Source organism: Carassius auratus, unplaced genomic scaffold, assembly GCF_003368295.1.
Source record: "Carassius auratus strain Wakin unplaced genomic scaffold, ASM336829v1 scaf_tig00018201, whole genome shotgun sequence".
In the NCBI taxonomy this organism is placed as follows: domain Eukaryota; kingdom Metazoa; phylum Chordata; class Actinopteri; order Cypriniformes; family Cyprinidae; genus Carassius; species Carassius auratus.
Genome location: NW_020524862.1, coordinates 27805 through 42601, shown reverse-complemented (window position 1 = coordinate 42601; position 14797 = coordinate 27805). Strand labels below are relative to the sequence as shown.

At 36.3% G+C, this 14797-nt stretch overlaps 1 protein-coding gene across 7 annotated transcripts in view; it reads left to right on the top strand.

The window, feature by feature from the left end:
• Positions 1–14797, top strand: part of LOC113075990 (HMG box transcription factor BBX-like) — a 41767-nt gene that overhangs the window by 13513 nt on the left and 13457 nt on the right. For 6 of the 7 annotated variants that reach the window (XM_026248635.1, XM_026248640.1, XM_026248638.1 and 3 more), the window contains exons 3-10: positions 1820–1991; positions 2811–3068; positions 3419–3620; positions 4203–4270; positions 10539–10619; positions 10838–10912; positions 11012–11089; positions 11722–11799. In XM_026248635.1, coding sequence (XP_026104420.1) covers positions 1833–1991; positions 2811–3068; positions 3419–3620; positions 4203–4270; positions 10539–10619; positions 10838–10912; positions 11012–11089; positions 11722–11799 — 999 coding nt within the window. In that variant the 5' untranslated portion in view covers positions 1820–1832. The remainder of the gene's footprint in view (positions 1–1819; positions 1992–2810; positions 3069–3418; positions 3621–4202; positions 4271–10538; positions 10620–10837; positions 10913–11011; positions 11090–11721; positions 11800–14797) is intronic. The other variant, XM_026248637.1, reaches the window with a different exon arrangement.

Genomic DNA, 14797 nt, shown 5'->3' with positions numbered 1-14797 from the left:
TGTGTATGATTTATCTGTACATCGTGATATTTTATTTGATCAGGAATGTATATCTTTATGAGTTCAAATGAGCTTACATGAACACTCATAATGAACACGCTCTAGACAGTAATGTGATATTAAAGTGCCCCAGATCAGATCTCAGATCTTATATCTACCTGTCATCATCTACCCGGTTTAGCTTTTTGTTTGCTATTCAAATAGAGTATAACTACATTTATATTAGGATTATGTTGAATGTCATGCACCATGGTTATTCAAATAAATATTCCCATTTGTTTAATCATGGGATGTCAATGAAAAATAACTTTAAATAGATTTCTTGGACATGTAACTTATTTAACTGCAAACCTGTTGGAAGTCCCTGTTTTGGTTCAGTGAGGTTCTGAACTCTCGTTTCATTCAAATTTGGGAAATTTAGATATAATTTGTTTTTTTGTCCTTGCAAGACAAGTGCCTGAGAGTACATTAGATACGAAGGTCAGAAAATACATGCAGGCATTAAACATGTGGGAAGGGTGGCATTTATTGTAATGTCAAAATGTTAATGTTATTTTTATTTCATGTTGCCTGAACTGAAAACGAATCATTTACTTCATACACAGATTTTCTTTGACAGTAATGGATTTCATTGTAAACACGATTTCTGCTCAGTTTTTTTATGCACTGACTGACTTACAAGATAAAATTATTTTCTGTGGTAATCGACAGCAAGCTACTACTGCATTCCTTTAATAGTAATGTTAATCTAGATTTATATTTTTTATATTATACTTCATTTATATTTTTACATTTTACATTTATAATATACTTTTTCTATGTGATACAGTTTCTCAAACAGTACAAGTTCGTCTTTTTAGGTGGAAATATATAGTGGCTTTTAAAATAATTATCACATTTGGAATAAAAAAAGCATGAAAACATATTGGTTAACAGACATTTACTTCTACTTATAACCTGCTCTTTTTTTGAGTTCTCACATGAACAGCGATGAATGAATGTGTGAGACCTTGTCTAGTGTCAGCATTTGATCATAACAGTCCTGTAACCAAATTAACAGCAAGAGGGCAGCAGACACCAGCTATGAACAACCTTTTAGAAGATGTCTGCTGTTAATGCAATATCTAGATTCAAATTCAGATCAATTCCTATGTGCAGTTTAAATTTAACACATGATAATTGATTCATATGTGTTAGGAACCCGTCTAGCTAGTAGTGATCTTGTATGTTAGGTTTCATGGTGACGTGATTGCGTGTGTCTTCCTCTTCCTGTTTGTGTGCATGCGATGAACGTATATGAGATGTGTGCTTTGGTCCTATTGGAGAGGAGAGAGCTGGTGTATGTGAAGGTCACATGTACAGTAGAGCTGCACCGGTGCTGCAGACGCAGAAACACAGTGCTGAGATAAACAGGGAACCCTGTGTCCGCTCTCCTTCAGTGAACACTGCAACACACTGCACTCGACAGCATGCCTGTTTTCCTCACTGCGCACTGGAAGAGACTGCACTTTGAATATGTCCGCTATGATGCGGACATTACTTTATTTACAACCCCATCAAAATTATAATGTGAGCTTTTCTTATATTCTTTTGATGGTGCCCATCAAATTATGTTTGCAGTCTGAAGCTGCCTTTCTGTTTGCTCAAATTGCTCCCTTTTTTTTCTCTTGTTGTAACCAATTACACATTTCACCTTTAAATTAACTATCAGGCAGTGTAATTATCAGTGTGTCATGACCTCTTCTTGTTATATGGTTTATTATGTGATGTTAAAGAGCATTAAGGGGCATGCTTAACCTCTGACCGTTGCCCTCATCAGGGTCAGCAGCAGTATGAAGGGCGGAGGTGGAGGGAAAGAACCTCCGGTGGAGGGGGAGGTCAGTGGAAAGCGGCCCAAACGCAAGTGTTTGCAGTGGCATCCGCTGCTGGCCAAGAAAGCTCCAGACTTCTCTGAGGAAGAGGAGGAGGAGGATGAAGAGGAGCTGGAGAAGGTGAATGATTAGACAAACTGGATTCACTTCAGCGCATTAAAGGGATAGTACGCCAAAAAATGAAAATTCTGATATTAATTACACATCCTTGTGTCATTCCAAACCTGAAGCCCTTCGTTTATCTTTGCAACACAAAACATGTTGAATCATATTGTGATTCAGTAGTAATATTTTAACTGGTTTAAAATAAAGACTATTGAAATAGACCTTCCATTTCCGCCCAAACTATTTCAGTTTCACAAATTTGTCAGTACAGCAAAAAAAAAAAAACTTCATATGGTCTTTAACATTCATTGTTGAATCATTGTCAGGCTCAGTCAGATTTGTAGAATATACAAATATATGTTTGTTTGGTATTTGTTTTGTTTTTTTGTTTTTTTCTCATCATGCATCTCTGCAAGAAAGTTTGTATCGTTAATGAAAAGCAAAATACTTTATTGAGGTATTTTAATTCAAAATACCAATACTTGAAAACCAACATTAGCAACAGAAAACCAAACTGAAAACTAACAATAGAAACAGCATTATGTCGACTCTGAGTTATGGATATGGAATTATGTGGCAGAAGCTAATGTCTTGCATTTAGGTCAGGTATTTTATAGAGGAAGGACAAAAATTTAACTGCATCTGTATTAGATAGAATTTCGTAATTTCATCTATATTGTTTCAATTTAATATTGTACTGTGGTAAAATATTGCAGCAAAAATATGTGAATAGGCTTTAGTTTTAATCTTAGTGTAGCTTTGTCCACTGCTACTGTTGAAATTGACCAGGTCTTTGTATGTCTCTTTACACTTTCTCCTCACTTTTCTCCTCAGGAGCCGGTGTTATGTGTAGAGAGTGGTGCACAGGAGGGAGAGTCTGGCGGGATGGAAGATGAGAGTGAGGAATACTCCTCTGAACAACGGGCTCGCCGGCCCATGAATGCCTTTCTGCTGTTCTGCAAACGGCACCGTTCACTGGTCCGACAGGAGCATCCGCGACTGGACAACCGGGGAGCCACTAAGATCCTGGCGGACTGGTGGGCTGTACTGGACCCCAAAGAAAAACAGAAATACACAGACATGGCCAAGGAGGTAAAAATTTGTCTAAGGGAGACTATACACAGTGTTGTTGTTTTTTTTGTTTTTTTGTGGTCATTAAATGTGAAAGCAAACATAAATCCATAAATCCATTAAAACCATCCAACTGTTAATTTCATTAATGCATTGGCAATCAATGGGTCAGGCATTTGGCGATAAGGCTAGGTAAACCTGGCTATCATCTGCATAGGTGTGATATGCAACTTAGTAGGAGTATATGCAGGCTAAACAAGAGCGGTACAAGAATTGAGCCTTGTGGGTCTCCGCATGTCATGGATGTCCACTTAGACTTATGCTCTCCTATACTCACATAATATTATTTTATTATGTTCTGTTTTATACAGTATAAGGATGCGTTCATGAAGGCTAATCCTGGTTACAAATGGTGTCCTGCCACCAACAAGCCAGTAAAGAGTCCTTCTCACTCTGTGAGTAACGCCCGCAAGAAAGTCTGGTCTCTTCCATCCAACCCTAGCAAGGAATCTTCAGCTGCCAAAAAACACCCTAAAACTGACAGCACACCCCAGCTCAACTTCGCCATGGCTGGTAGGTATAAAACAAACACTTGTTTCCACACATACACTACTGTTCAAAAGTTTGGGTTTGGTAAGATTGCATTTATTAAAGAAGTCTCTTATGATCACCAAGTTTGTATATAGAGTAAAACTGTTGGGAAATATTATTAAAATTTAAAATAACAGTTTCTATTTTGATATATTTTAACATTTAATTTATTCCTGTAATGGCAAAGCTGAATTTTCAGCAGCCATTAGTCCAGTCTTCACAATCGCATGAGCCTTCAGAATTCATTCTGATTTATTCTGATTTAATTTTGTTTGGTTTGTGGGGTTTTATTTTTTTTTATAGAATTCCTTGATAAATAAAAAATCTAAAGAACACAATTTTTTCAAAAATAGATTAGTTGTAACATTAGAAATGCATTTAATCTCACTTTTAATTAATTTTATGCATCTTTGCTTAATAAAAATATTAATTTCTTATAAAAAAATTAAAACTATTGAATGGTAGTGTTCATATTCCTTCACCACCCTATGTCTCTAAGTCAGAGGTTTTTTAACTGTATAGTTCAACATTTCTTTACAACTTTTTCCTCTGCTGTGTTTATAGATCCCAATAAGATGGGTGGCTTAAGCATGCTGCTGTTAGCAGGGGAGCACGCACTTACTGCTAGAGAGGTACAGTAGCATCATTTTAATACTTATGAAAAACCTTATTAGGCTAAGTACAACCTTTGATCAAACAAGACACCCAAGACCCCCTTTTGCATAGCAAATATGAGGACTGTGTGATGCATTGTCATATGTTTTATTAATGTTAGGAATGTGCTGTATCATATTGATTATTTGACAGTAGTATAGATTGTATTAAATCATTTCTGTCGATTGATTTTGGATGTATATTTAATGATTTTAGATAGTTAAAGGGTTAGCTCACACAAAAATGAATACTCTTGTCATTAAAGGCGCTGTATATTATTTTTATTAAGCTTTTCACTCTACTAAAGCATAAAAATACCATAATGTGTTTGCAGATATTTAAGAAACATGCTAAGTTAACATACTTGTTTATCTGAAAAACAATGTTACAGTCAGCTATTCTCCTTTGAAAATGTGTTCCATGCCGGAATGTTGGTCTTTGTTTCCCACCCACCGCCAGTTTACCCAAGTGTATTTTAGCACCACGAGTTGCCAGTTGGCAAAAAAACACAGCGTATTTAATTTTATTCATCACCAAGTGCGCTCGTTCTTGTTAGTGTCGTCAGTCTGGTAACCTGTGTGCGAGTCAAGTCTTATGCCTGTTTCACATATAATCCGTCTGCAGTGCGTCTGCAGTCCGAGTGCTTTACGTATGTGGTGCTGAAGCAGCACGGACTCATTGTGCTTTCACACAGGTTTGCAGTCCGCTACTGATCCGCGTCGGTTTAAGACACAAAAACAACATTTGTCCATTATTTTGTTATCAAAGCATGTAAAAAATAAAATAAAATAAATAAAAAAATGCAGCATTGTGATACTCTTTCATCACAGTACAATAACAATTTTTCATAGACATATTTAAATTAAAATATAAACAACGTATTACTCATGCATTTGACTGCTAGGTTTTTATAATAAGTTGCTGAAACAAGCTGCAACACATTTAAACACAACATTAGCCTACTTTTCTTGTTAGGATATCACAAACATTTAAAATTAAAACTCACCACTGACAGAAACAGTCGACTCTCGTGCCTTTTGTATTTAAATCTTTATTACGCGCAATCCAACGGGTCTTAAATAATTGTATATTATTTTTTATCTTAAATAAAAAAAATTCGGCCTCTATAAAAGTGCATATATAATGTTGCCTTGTTTCTCTAAAGTTGCTCTTTTTCTTGTTTTAAATCTAGCTAAAACCCATTTGTTGCGTGTGAAACACAGTAGGCTTTAATTAGTATACATTTATTGTGAAATGACTGCATTTCCGTGTCAATCCATGTTAATTTTTTACGCGAACAATGCGCTGTCACTTTAATTCAGCGCATGCAGCACAGCAAAAATAACCTCGGTACGTAAACGATCTCTGCACTGCTGCAGACGCACTGCTCCTGGAACGCAATGACGGACCGCAACCGTGTGCAGTGTGAACGCTGGAATCCGTTAACATGAATCCGCAACGCATACGCACCGCAGACGGAGTATGTGTGAAACGGGCGTTAGGAAGGACTGGGTGAAAAAAATATTTCCAATATTTTGAATTTCCTATATCAACAGCTCTGTGTCAATAAGGACTGTGCGATATGGACAAAAAAAATATTGCAATTAAAATGTGTACCTTAAAACATGTCTCTCCTCTCGCTCAAACTGTGTCCAATGCACTCACAAATCTCTCTATGCCAATGCCCTAGAAATTCTTTTCACACCTTTTTATTTCTAGCCTTTTCTGTTCACATCTTTCACATTTTTTACCATGTGCAGCTTGAATGCTCTGATCCGTTAACGTGAGCATAGAAAAAATATGCATCACACAAACGGAGTGTGTGAACCATAGCATACTGCGGGAGGTCGGCCCGTGGAAAATCATGCTATAAAGCAATTTAGAAATTGCGCACACTCAGATTTTTATGATGATTTTGATTAATCGCACAGCCCTAATGTCAATCCTACATACAGCACCTTTAATTACTCATCCTCATGTCATTCCAAATTTGTAAGATCTTCGTGCATCTTCGGAACACAATTATAATTTTTTTGTGAATCTAAGATTTTTCTGGCCCTGCATAGACAGCAACGCATCTGACACATTCTAGGCCCAGAAAGGCAGTAAGGACATCGTTAAAATAGTCCATTTGACATCAGTGTTTAAATTATAATGTTATGAAGCTATGAGAGGCTTTTCTTTTTTGGGGGGAACTAACCCTTTGATTTGGAATGTTTAATTCTCTTATTTTCCCATTTAGAATACCTGTGTTGTTATCTACAGTACCTACTAAAAGTTAATCTTTAAAAACTGATATAAAAACTAAACAAGATCTTTAGCAATTATCATAAGGAATGTTCATTTTAAAATAATTTATTTGTATTTTTTATAAAAAAAAAAAAATAGTATAGAATTTTACTGTAAGCCACAGTATGAAAATAATTATTGTCTTGATAAAATATTGGCTAGTTAAAGGGGTCATCTGATGCGACATGCACTTTAACAAGTTGTTTGAAATGTGAGTTGGCAGTGTTTGTACACAACCACCCTATAATGATAAAAATCCACCCAGTGTTTTTTTTTTAATCTCATTAAATAATTTCCACTTTCTCATACCAAGCCATTCTCAGATGCCTGTCTGTGTGAAGTCACACAGACCCAGGCCCTCCCACAATAGTTGATTGACAGTAGCATTTTACCTAAGACCCGCCCTGAGTGAGCTGTCATCAGTCCGCCATTGTTTCCGCCAGAGCAGATGTAGATAAAGAATGGTTCCTAAGCGATTGAGGTGTTTTGTTGTTGGATATATTAATGAACGTAGCAGTCCTCATTCACTCCAGACATCTGAGCCTCCCAAGACACAATGGATTACCTTTGTTTTTGTAGGGAATGCGCCACCGATCTACCTAAATGTGTCTATGTTTACTCAAATCATTCATGATCCAGCCTCACCTACAGAAGTGAGTACAAGGTTCTTTTATGAATCGTTGCAAATCGCCTTTGCTAATAACATGATACTTAACAAGTTCCGTGGCTAAAGTAAAAAGTCTCTGTCATCAACCAACGGAAGAGAGAGGCAGGGTATGCAGAGCTCATTAGCATTTAAAGGAACATGGACTAAAATGGTTAAAAACAGCTGATTTTGACAAGGTAAAAAGGGTGTTGTTTCACACAACCATTGAGAAATTTTAAACCAAAGTATGTTACAGACTTTTCTGTAAGACCCCAAAGTTAGGGATGCACCGATCATGGTTTTTCATGGCCGATTTCGATACCGATTTTTTTACAAGCTAACTGGCCGATTCCGATACCGATTTCCGATTTATTTTTTTTATCTTTTAAGCAACAAACCAGAAAGAAGGACAGTGTGCATAAACAAGATATTTGGTATTTAATAAGCCAAACTTGCTTTTGGCTATTGAAAACAATAACTGTTATCATCTGAAATTAACAGCAGTAACTGCACGGTAAGTAGCCTACAGTACATTCAATACAAACATAGATGGTACAGACATCAGCATTTAGCTTTTGTTTTTGAATTGTGTTGAAGCTACAGAGAACTGGCCTTAAATAAAAGATTAACTGTAACCATGTGAAATTAAAGGCAACAATTGCATAGTTCTACAATTCAAACAACACAATCAACACACATTCAATAAGATGTTTCTTAATCAGCATTTTAGTTTTTAAATTTGGCTTTAATAAAAAAAAGGTCTTTACCAGTGAGACTAAATAAAAGAATGCTATATAAATACATTTTCCAAAATGTTAAAATCAAATAATGTTGGTGCGAATAAAACAAAGATGCAAAGTGTTTCATACATTCCAAAAAAAAAAAAAAAAAAAAATAGGGTACTGATTTACATCTATATTTTTTTTACTTGAGCCAATGAAAAATAAATAACTTATTGTCTCAAGTAAAAAAATATAGATGTGAATCATTACCCTAAAATGTTTTAATTGGATGAATGAAACACTTTTTTTCTGTGTGATTTTTAAATCAAATTAAGTCTATGTAATTTTAAGGTAAACTAAAAATAATCATCCTAATGCAGAACTGACGTTTATTTCCGGCTTTTCAAACGTGTAAGCAAGTTCTAATAAAAAATAAAAAAACATTTCAGTTTTGTCACAGTGTAGTCAGTTTCGTTTCTCATCCAAAACGCGAGAAGTTGATCTGAACATCTCTTCATGGTCTACCCGTGTTCAGGGCGCGGACCGGTACAGTAGATGCTCGCGCAGCTTCAGTGCGCGCAGGAAAGGCTCTTATTTGTGCGTCAGTACACCCACGGCTGTTCGCTTCCTGCTCTCTGTGCCTCAGACATGAAACTCTGCATTTCCAGTAGCTACTGATCGGCTGCCTGTGTCCTGCGCACAGATTTCGAAATACTCTTCCACACAAATGACATAGCGAACGATTACAATGTAGTCTGTGCACGCGAGTGCACTTCTGGAAAAATCGTCCAGAAAAAAAGATCAAAAACCGGCCGATTGCCGATCACTTATTTTAAGCAAAAACCAGCCGGTTCCGATTTATGGCCGGTCAACCGGTGCATCCCTACCTAAAGTATCATATCAACTTGTGGAAAATGGGCATCTGATAACCCCTTTAAACCTTTTTAAAAAATAAATTAAATATCAATTTATCCACAATGAATTTCAAAATTCTTGTAGTTCAAATGTAAGAAGCTCATATGCAGATCAAGTCTTATGCAGAAAATAAATCAATATAATAACATTTTAGAATGGATTCAAGTGTGATTGCATATATTCATATGCAGATCTTGCTGTAGAAACACATGCGTCAATATAACGACAGTCGAGTTAAATTAGTTTTTAAACCAGGAACACAAAGAAGGCTCTAGATGGGAATAACAGTTATTAGTCTAGATTCTTGTCCTCGTATCTTGATGTGATTGAGACAAATCTGCATCACTCTGTACTCACGGCAGACCTCGGATATAATGAGCACATGATCAGTGCTCACGTAAATAGACTGTGACAGGCTCATCTCCACGGATATGGCAGCCGCAGCGGGCTGTGACTAAACAGACTGGGATGACTGTTTTGGGCCCCAAACTGGGTTTGTGTGCCATTAGGTGGTGCATTGACTTCATAAATTGTAGAGCTTTATGAGGCGTTGAGGACGCCAGGCCAAAGTGTGTGTGTGTGTGTGTGTGTGGATGTCAGGGATGTGGGTTGTTTGTGTGTATTCCTGTGGGTTCCTCAGACTCTCACAACTGTTAATCCTCTGTAAATTCCATTTCCCTGCCACTAAGTGATCCTAATTGCCTTCGGCGCAGTGCATTTGTCACTGAAGAGAGCCACGGGAGGTTTATACAAAACAAAAGGCAGCACCTCGTTGTTTTGCAGACAAATCACATTACATCATCTGTTTGGTTTTGATTGAGGGGACAGTGCTGAATTCTCTACCTGTTGACTGTCCGTAATGTTTAACCAGAAATAGTTTTCTGAATCTTGATGTCAAACTAAATTTCACCCACAAGTTGATCCAAAGCAACTGTGCATGGCATTATTGCACTACAAGTCACTGATAAATTAAAAGTAACACCATGTTGCTTCAGGTAAATAGTTGTCATGTTTCTAGTTTTTTTTGTGCTACTCAGCTAAACCAGTTAAATAATTTTTCCAGTTTGCTTAAAATAAAATTTTGTGTGAATATATGTGATATTTCTTGAGCCCAATCCAAAGCAGTCCTATTTTTATGGATAACTTGTTTTTTTTTTGTTTTTTTGCAAGAAATTCATATTTTTCACCAAAACACAAATGTTGATTTAAAATAAATGACATTTAAAGAAACGTTTTAAAAGACATGTTCTTCTTTATATATAAAATTGTATAAAACTGTAATTCAGAATAATTTATGTCAATATATCTAAAATAACCTGTATCAATTGACTTCAGTGAATACAAAGTAGACTATAATAATTCAACTTTTTGCTGATGTCTAGTTTCTGAGGTAATGTGCAGTGGTTTCCAGCGTAGACATCTCAAGCGGTCTCGTTGTCTGTCACTTCCTGTTTAGACAGCATAATTGATGGGTCTTTTTTATTTTATGGAATCTACCTGTGGCTTTTCCATCAAACTGTCAACAGAGGGAGATGTTGAGTTGTAAATGTCAGTGGTCATTTCAAATAGGGTGTTGATTCGAGGTTGTTTTCATTTATGGTTTGTTCTGCTTTACTGATATAATTTTATTAATATATATATATATATATTTTTTTTTTTGTCCTTTCGTTTTAGATTTCCTCCAGCTCTTCCCAGACAGGATGCGCAGATGTTGTTAAGCACACTGGGAAATCAGCCCTTTTCCAGCTGGCTGAGGTGAGACAACCTGAAGACTTGTCAGTCTTTAATAACAAACCCTTAAATCCATCCTTAGCAGTGAGATGTCTCGGATGTGGGTTGTTGGCTGTGTGAGTCCAGATGACTTGCTTAATGATCTAAATGACTTAATGATCCCTAACCCTAACCCTAACCCAAATGACTTAATGATCTAGATGCATTTTGTTGAAACTCATGTTTTTATTCTTTCCCCTCAGATTTCTTCCAGTCCAGTGCAGCCAGCTGGGGGAAGTAAAAACGCTGAGGACACAAGCTCTCTCACACATGTAGAGGTGAGGGTTTTGGAAGTGCTACATTAATGGGGGAGATTTCCAGTATCTTGAGAATTTAGAATTGAAGGCTCATTCGGTTCATTTGAATTTCCTGTTTAGGCCTCTGGACCATCTCAGCCAAGTTCACCAGACCTGCCCAAGAGTTGTGTTAAATCACCCTTGTTTCAGCTGGCTGAGGTACAGATGAACTCTCCTAGAGACTCCATTACCCCCCGTCCATCCCACTCTGAATGTTTTTTGTCCCACCTTACCTCGCTCATAGTGCAGATACAGTCAAGCTATGCTAGGAAGTAATTATTCTTAAATGTTTTATGCAGTGTTCACATTGACTGTGTATGTGTGTGTGTCTATATATATATATATATATATATATATATATATATATATATATATATATATATATATATATAGACGAAACCTTCAGTAAATCAGAAAGTGCCAATAAAATGTCCCACTTCTTCTTTTGCTGGTGTATTTACCTGCTAGAATACCAACTTCCTCCATCCAGACAGTCATTTTGATATTCCTGAACTTTCAGTCATTGCTTTAGCTTTTTGTGTTTTCTCTTCGGTGTCATTAGCTCTAAAGGCCATCTGCTAACTATTAACTTTTAATTTGAGCAGTTATTACAATTAAACTGCTCCTACATTGTGGCACAAAACGTGACAGCATGTGATGCAGGAATGTTTGTATTAGGCAGGTTTTTTTTTACAATATATTCTTTGTAATATATTGTAAAAATTTATAATATTTTTAATCATTTCCTCTGTTAATTGCTGTTGATATGTGTGTTTTGTGTGTTTCTGTAGCAGATCTCCTCCAGTAGGCCTCAGTCAGCGTCTGAGGGGAGGCAGTGCGGCCAGTCGGCTCTTTTCCAGCTCGCAGAGGTACATCACCAACCCTCATACAGCATAATCACTGCCCCGGGTTACACAAACATGCAAGACAGGAGGATGAATCTTATGCTACATACAGTATTTGATGTTATAATGCAGAATTAAAGCTCAGTGAGGCAGTGGCTGGTGTTGACCAGTTGGCATAAACAATGGCAAGCAACGTTATGTAATAAATCCTAGTAGAGTTTTGAAGCTTAGGCTACCACCTGGTGGGTGTTTATATATCTTAAAATCAACATGAAATTAAAATAGACCCTTTTACTTTTTTATTACATGTTTCTGGTGTAATTGTGAACAATTCATCAGTACATGTTTTCTAAAAAAGATTTTTTTTAAAGTGTAAAAATCAAAATGTATCCAAACCTCATTTAACAACTTTGCTTCAGAAAATAAGATAACATTTATTTAACATTTATGCTTAGATATGAAATATATTTTTTAAATGCTTTAAGATAACTCAAAACCCCTTAGATTTAAAACATAAAATAACACATATATAAAATCATTAAAGTTTAATAAATACAATTAATTAAATTAAATAAAACTTTCAGTACAATCCACTAACAATTATTTGCTGAAAAAGTTATTATTATAAATAATTATTTTATCTTTATTTCATCTTTACCAAACAAACAAAACACATTTTTATTTTTTTTATTTTTGTCAATTCGCTTATAAACACACAAATACGGTACATCTTAGACTTTACATACACTCTTAAGCATATTTGACATTATACTTATCACTTTATACTATTTTCTCTGTCAATCACACGTTCATAGCTAGCCATGTTAGACATGAGTTCTAGCTATTCACCAAACAAATTGGGCATAACAGATTTCCAATGTCTCAAAATGAATCCAGACACCATAGCTAGACGGCACCATTGACTGCCGGGAGAGGTCCCTATCTTCTGGTTAAATACCCAACATACAGAGAGCAGGGTTCTTGTGTAGTGTTAGGCTGAAAATGTCATTGTGTAAAGAAAGCCTCTGTTGGAAAAGAAGCCAACAGTTGCTTTTCAATATGCACCCACGTAAGGGTCTGTGTTGGATGCCATATTGATTTTAGTCTACTGCAAAAGTGAAAACGACCAATGATACCAGTCGACTCTGGGCAGAGAGATCCCACCCAAAATTTTTGTAGAATACAGTTTGGTAAGATTAAAAAGGGGGTTCTTCCCTTGCCAAATAAAGGATCCTACATTCTTATTGTAATCCTTCGGAAGTGATAGTGGTAATGCAAGGGAGAGCATATATGACAAATAATTAATTTTGGGAACAATTATCCTTTTAACAAGATTAAATCGACCCAAAATAGACATAAGTTTGCTCCAGTTCTGTAACAAATTTTAGATCTCTTGAATAACTGGTTGAAAGTTAACCTGCATAATTTTTTCTAATCCACTTACAAGTTTGATTCCCAGACCAACTAACCCAGATGACATCCAATGAAATGGCCATTGCACTTCTAACATAGTATTATGGTTTTTATACAGAGGCATTACTTCGAATTTACTCATTTGATATTTGATATTTGAGAAAAGTCATCAACTGAAGTGCACATTGGGAGTACTGTTATTTTTGGATTAATAAAGATATTAAAATATCGTCAGCATACATACTCATGTTATGCTTCTGCAGACCGGACATTACACCTTTGGGTTGCTGCGTATAGCTACAGCCAGTGGCTGTAACACCAACACAAAAATGAGGGGCGAAAGGGGTTAAAAAACATCACACATAGCGCGTTAAGGACAAATTTGGTCCTATTTGAACCCATTAAAATATCAATTTTTGAACCCACTGTCATAATATCATAAAATCATAATTTCTAATATAATACCCTGTCATTACCAAACCTTGGGGAAAAATATTTACTTTTTACTGTTTTCCACCAAATGGCGTCACTACATAGGTGTTCCCTATGGGTGGAAATGCACATTATTTTCCTGGTGTCAACTAGGAAAACTATTGATTGTGTTATGAAGCATTTCAATGGCTCAATAATCTAAAATTATGTTTCTGAGTAAGTGTGGATGTCTGAGAGTGTGGATGTGTGTCTGCGTTGACAAAAGTGGGTGTGTGTACTGTGTAGGGCCTAAATATAATACATGCTGTTTAGGCGTGTGACAAATCACAATATCCTGAAGGTCATATTTTACCCTTTCTGTCTACTCTCTCTCTCTCTCTCTCTCTCTCTCTCTCCGTGTGTGTGTCAGTGGTGTAGGATGTGTAGGATATGTGTGTAGGTGTGTGTGTGCGCGCGCATTTAGCAAGAGAAAGCGCTTCTCACTGCATTGTTTTCTTTCTGTTTGATTCATGCGTATTTTACGCACAGATATGAACCTTTGACACAGCTTCGTTTTTCTAGCAGTCTATGTTTCAAAGTTAATTGATAATTTCTCACATACGTAGATGCACAAACACAGCCATGCAGTCAGCCATTAGACAATAATAACACCTTTCATCTTGCGGCAACACAAAGACGAAGAGCGCTGTGGAGTTTCAGCTCACTTCGCAGTCTGACTCCTCATCTGACCCAACTCAGAGTGACGAACTGGTGATCTTGTAGTTTTGCTTCTTTCTAGAGCGAATTCTGATGTGAGACAGGCACAGGTTATAGTCACCTAGTAGAAATCAGGAAAATGTTTGCAATACTACAGATGTTTGCAGTATGTCAATTATATTTTAGAAATAAAAAAAATCATATAATTGACATACTGCAAACATCTGTAGCATTGCAAACATTTTCCTTAATTCTACTAGGTGACTATAACCTGTGCCTGTCTTGTCTTGTCTAAGGACTGACTGCATGGCTGTGTTTGTGCTTCTACGTATGTGAGAAATTATCAATTAACTTAGACTAATAGACTACTAAAAAACGAAGCTGTGTCAAAGGTTCATATCTGTGCATAAAATACGCATGAATCAAACAGAAAGGAAACAATGCCGTGAGAAGCGCTTTCTCTTGCTAAATGCGCGCGCAC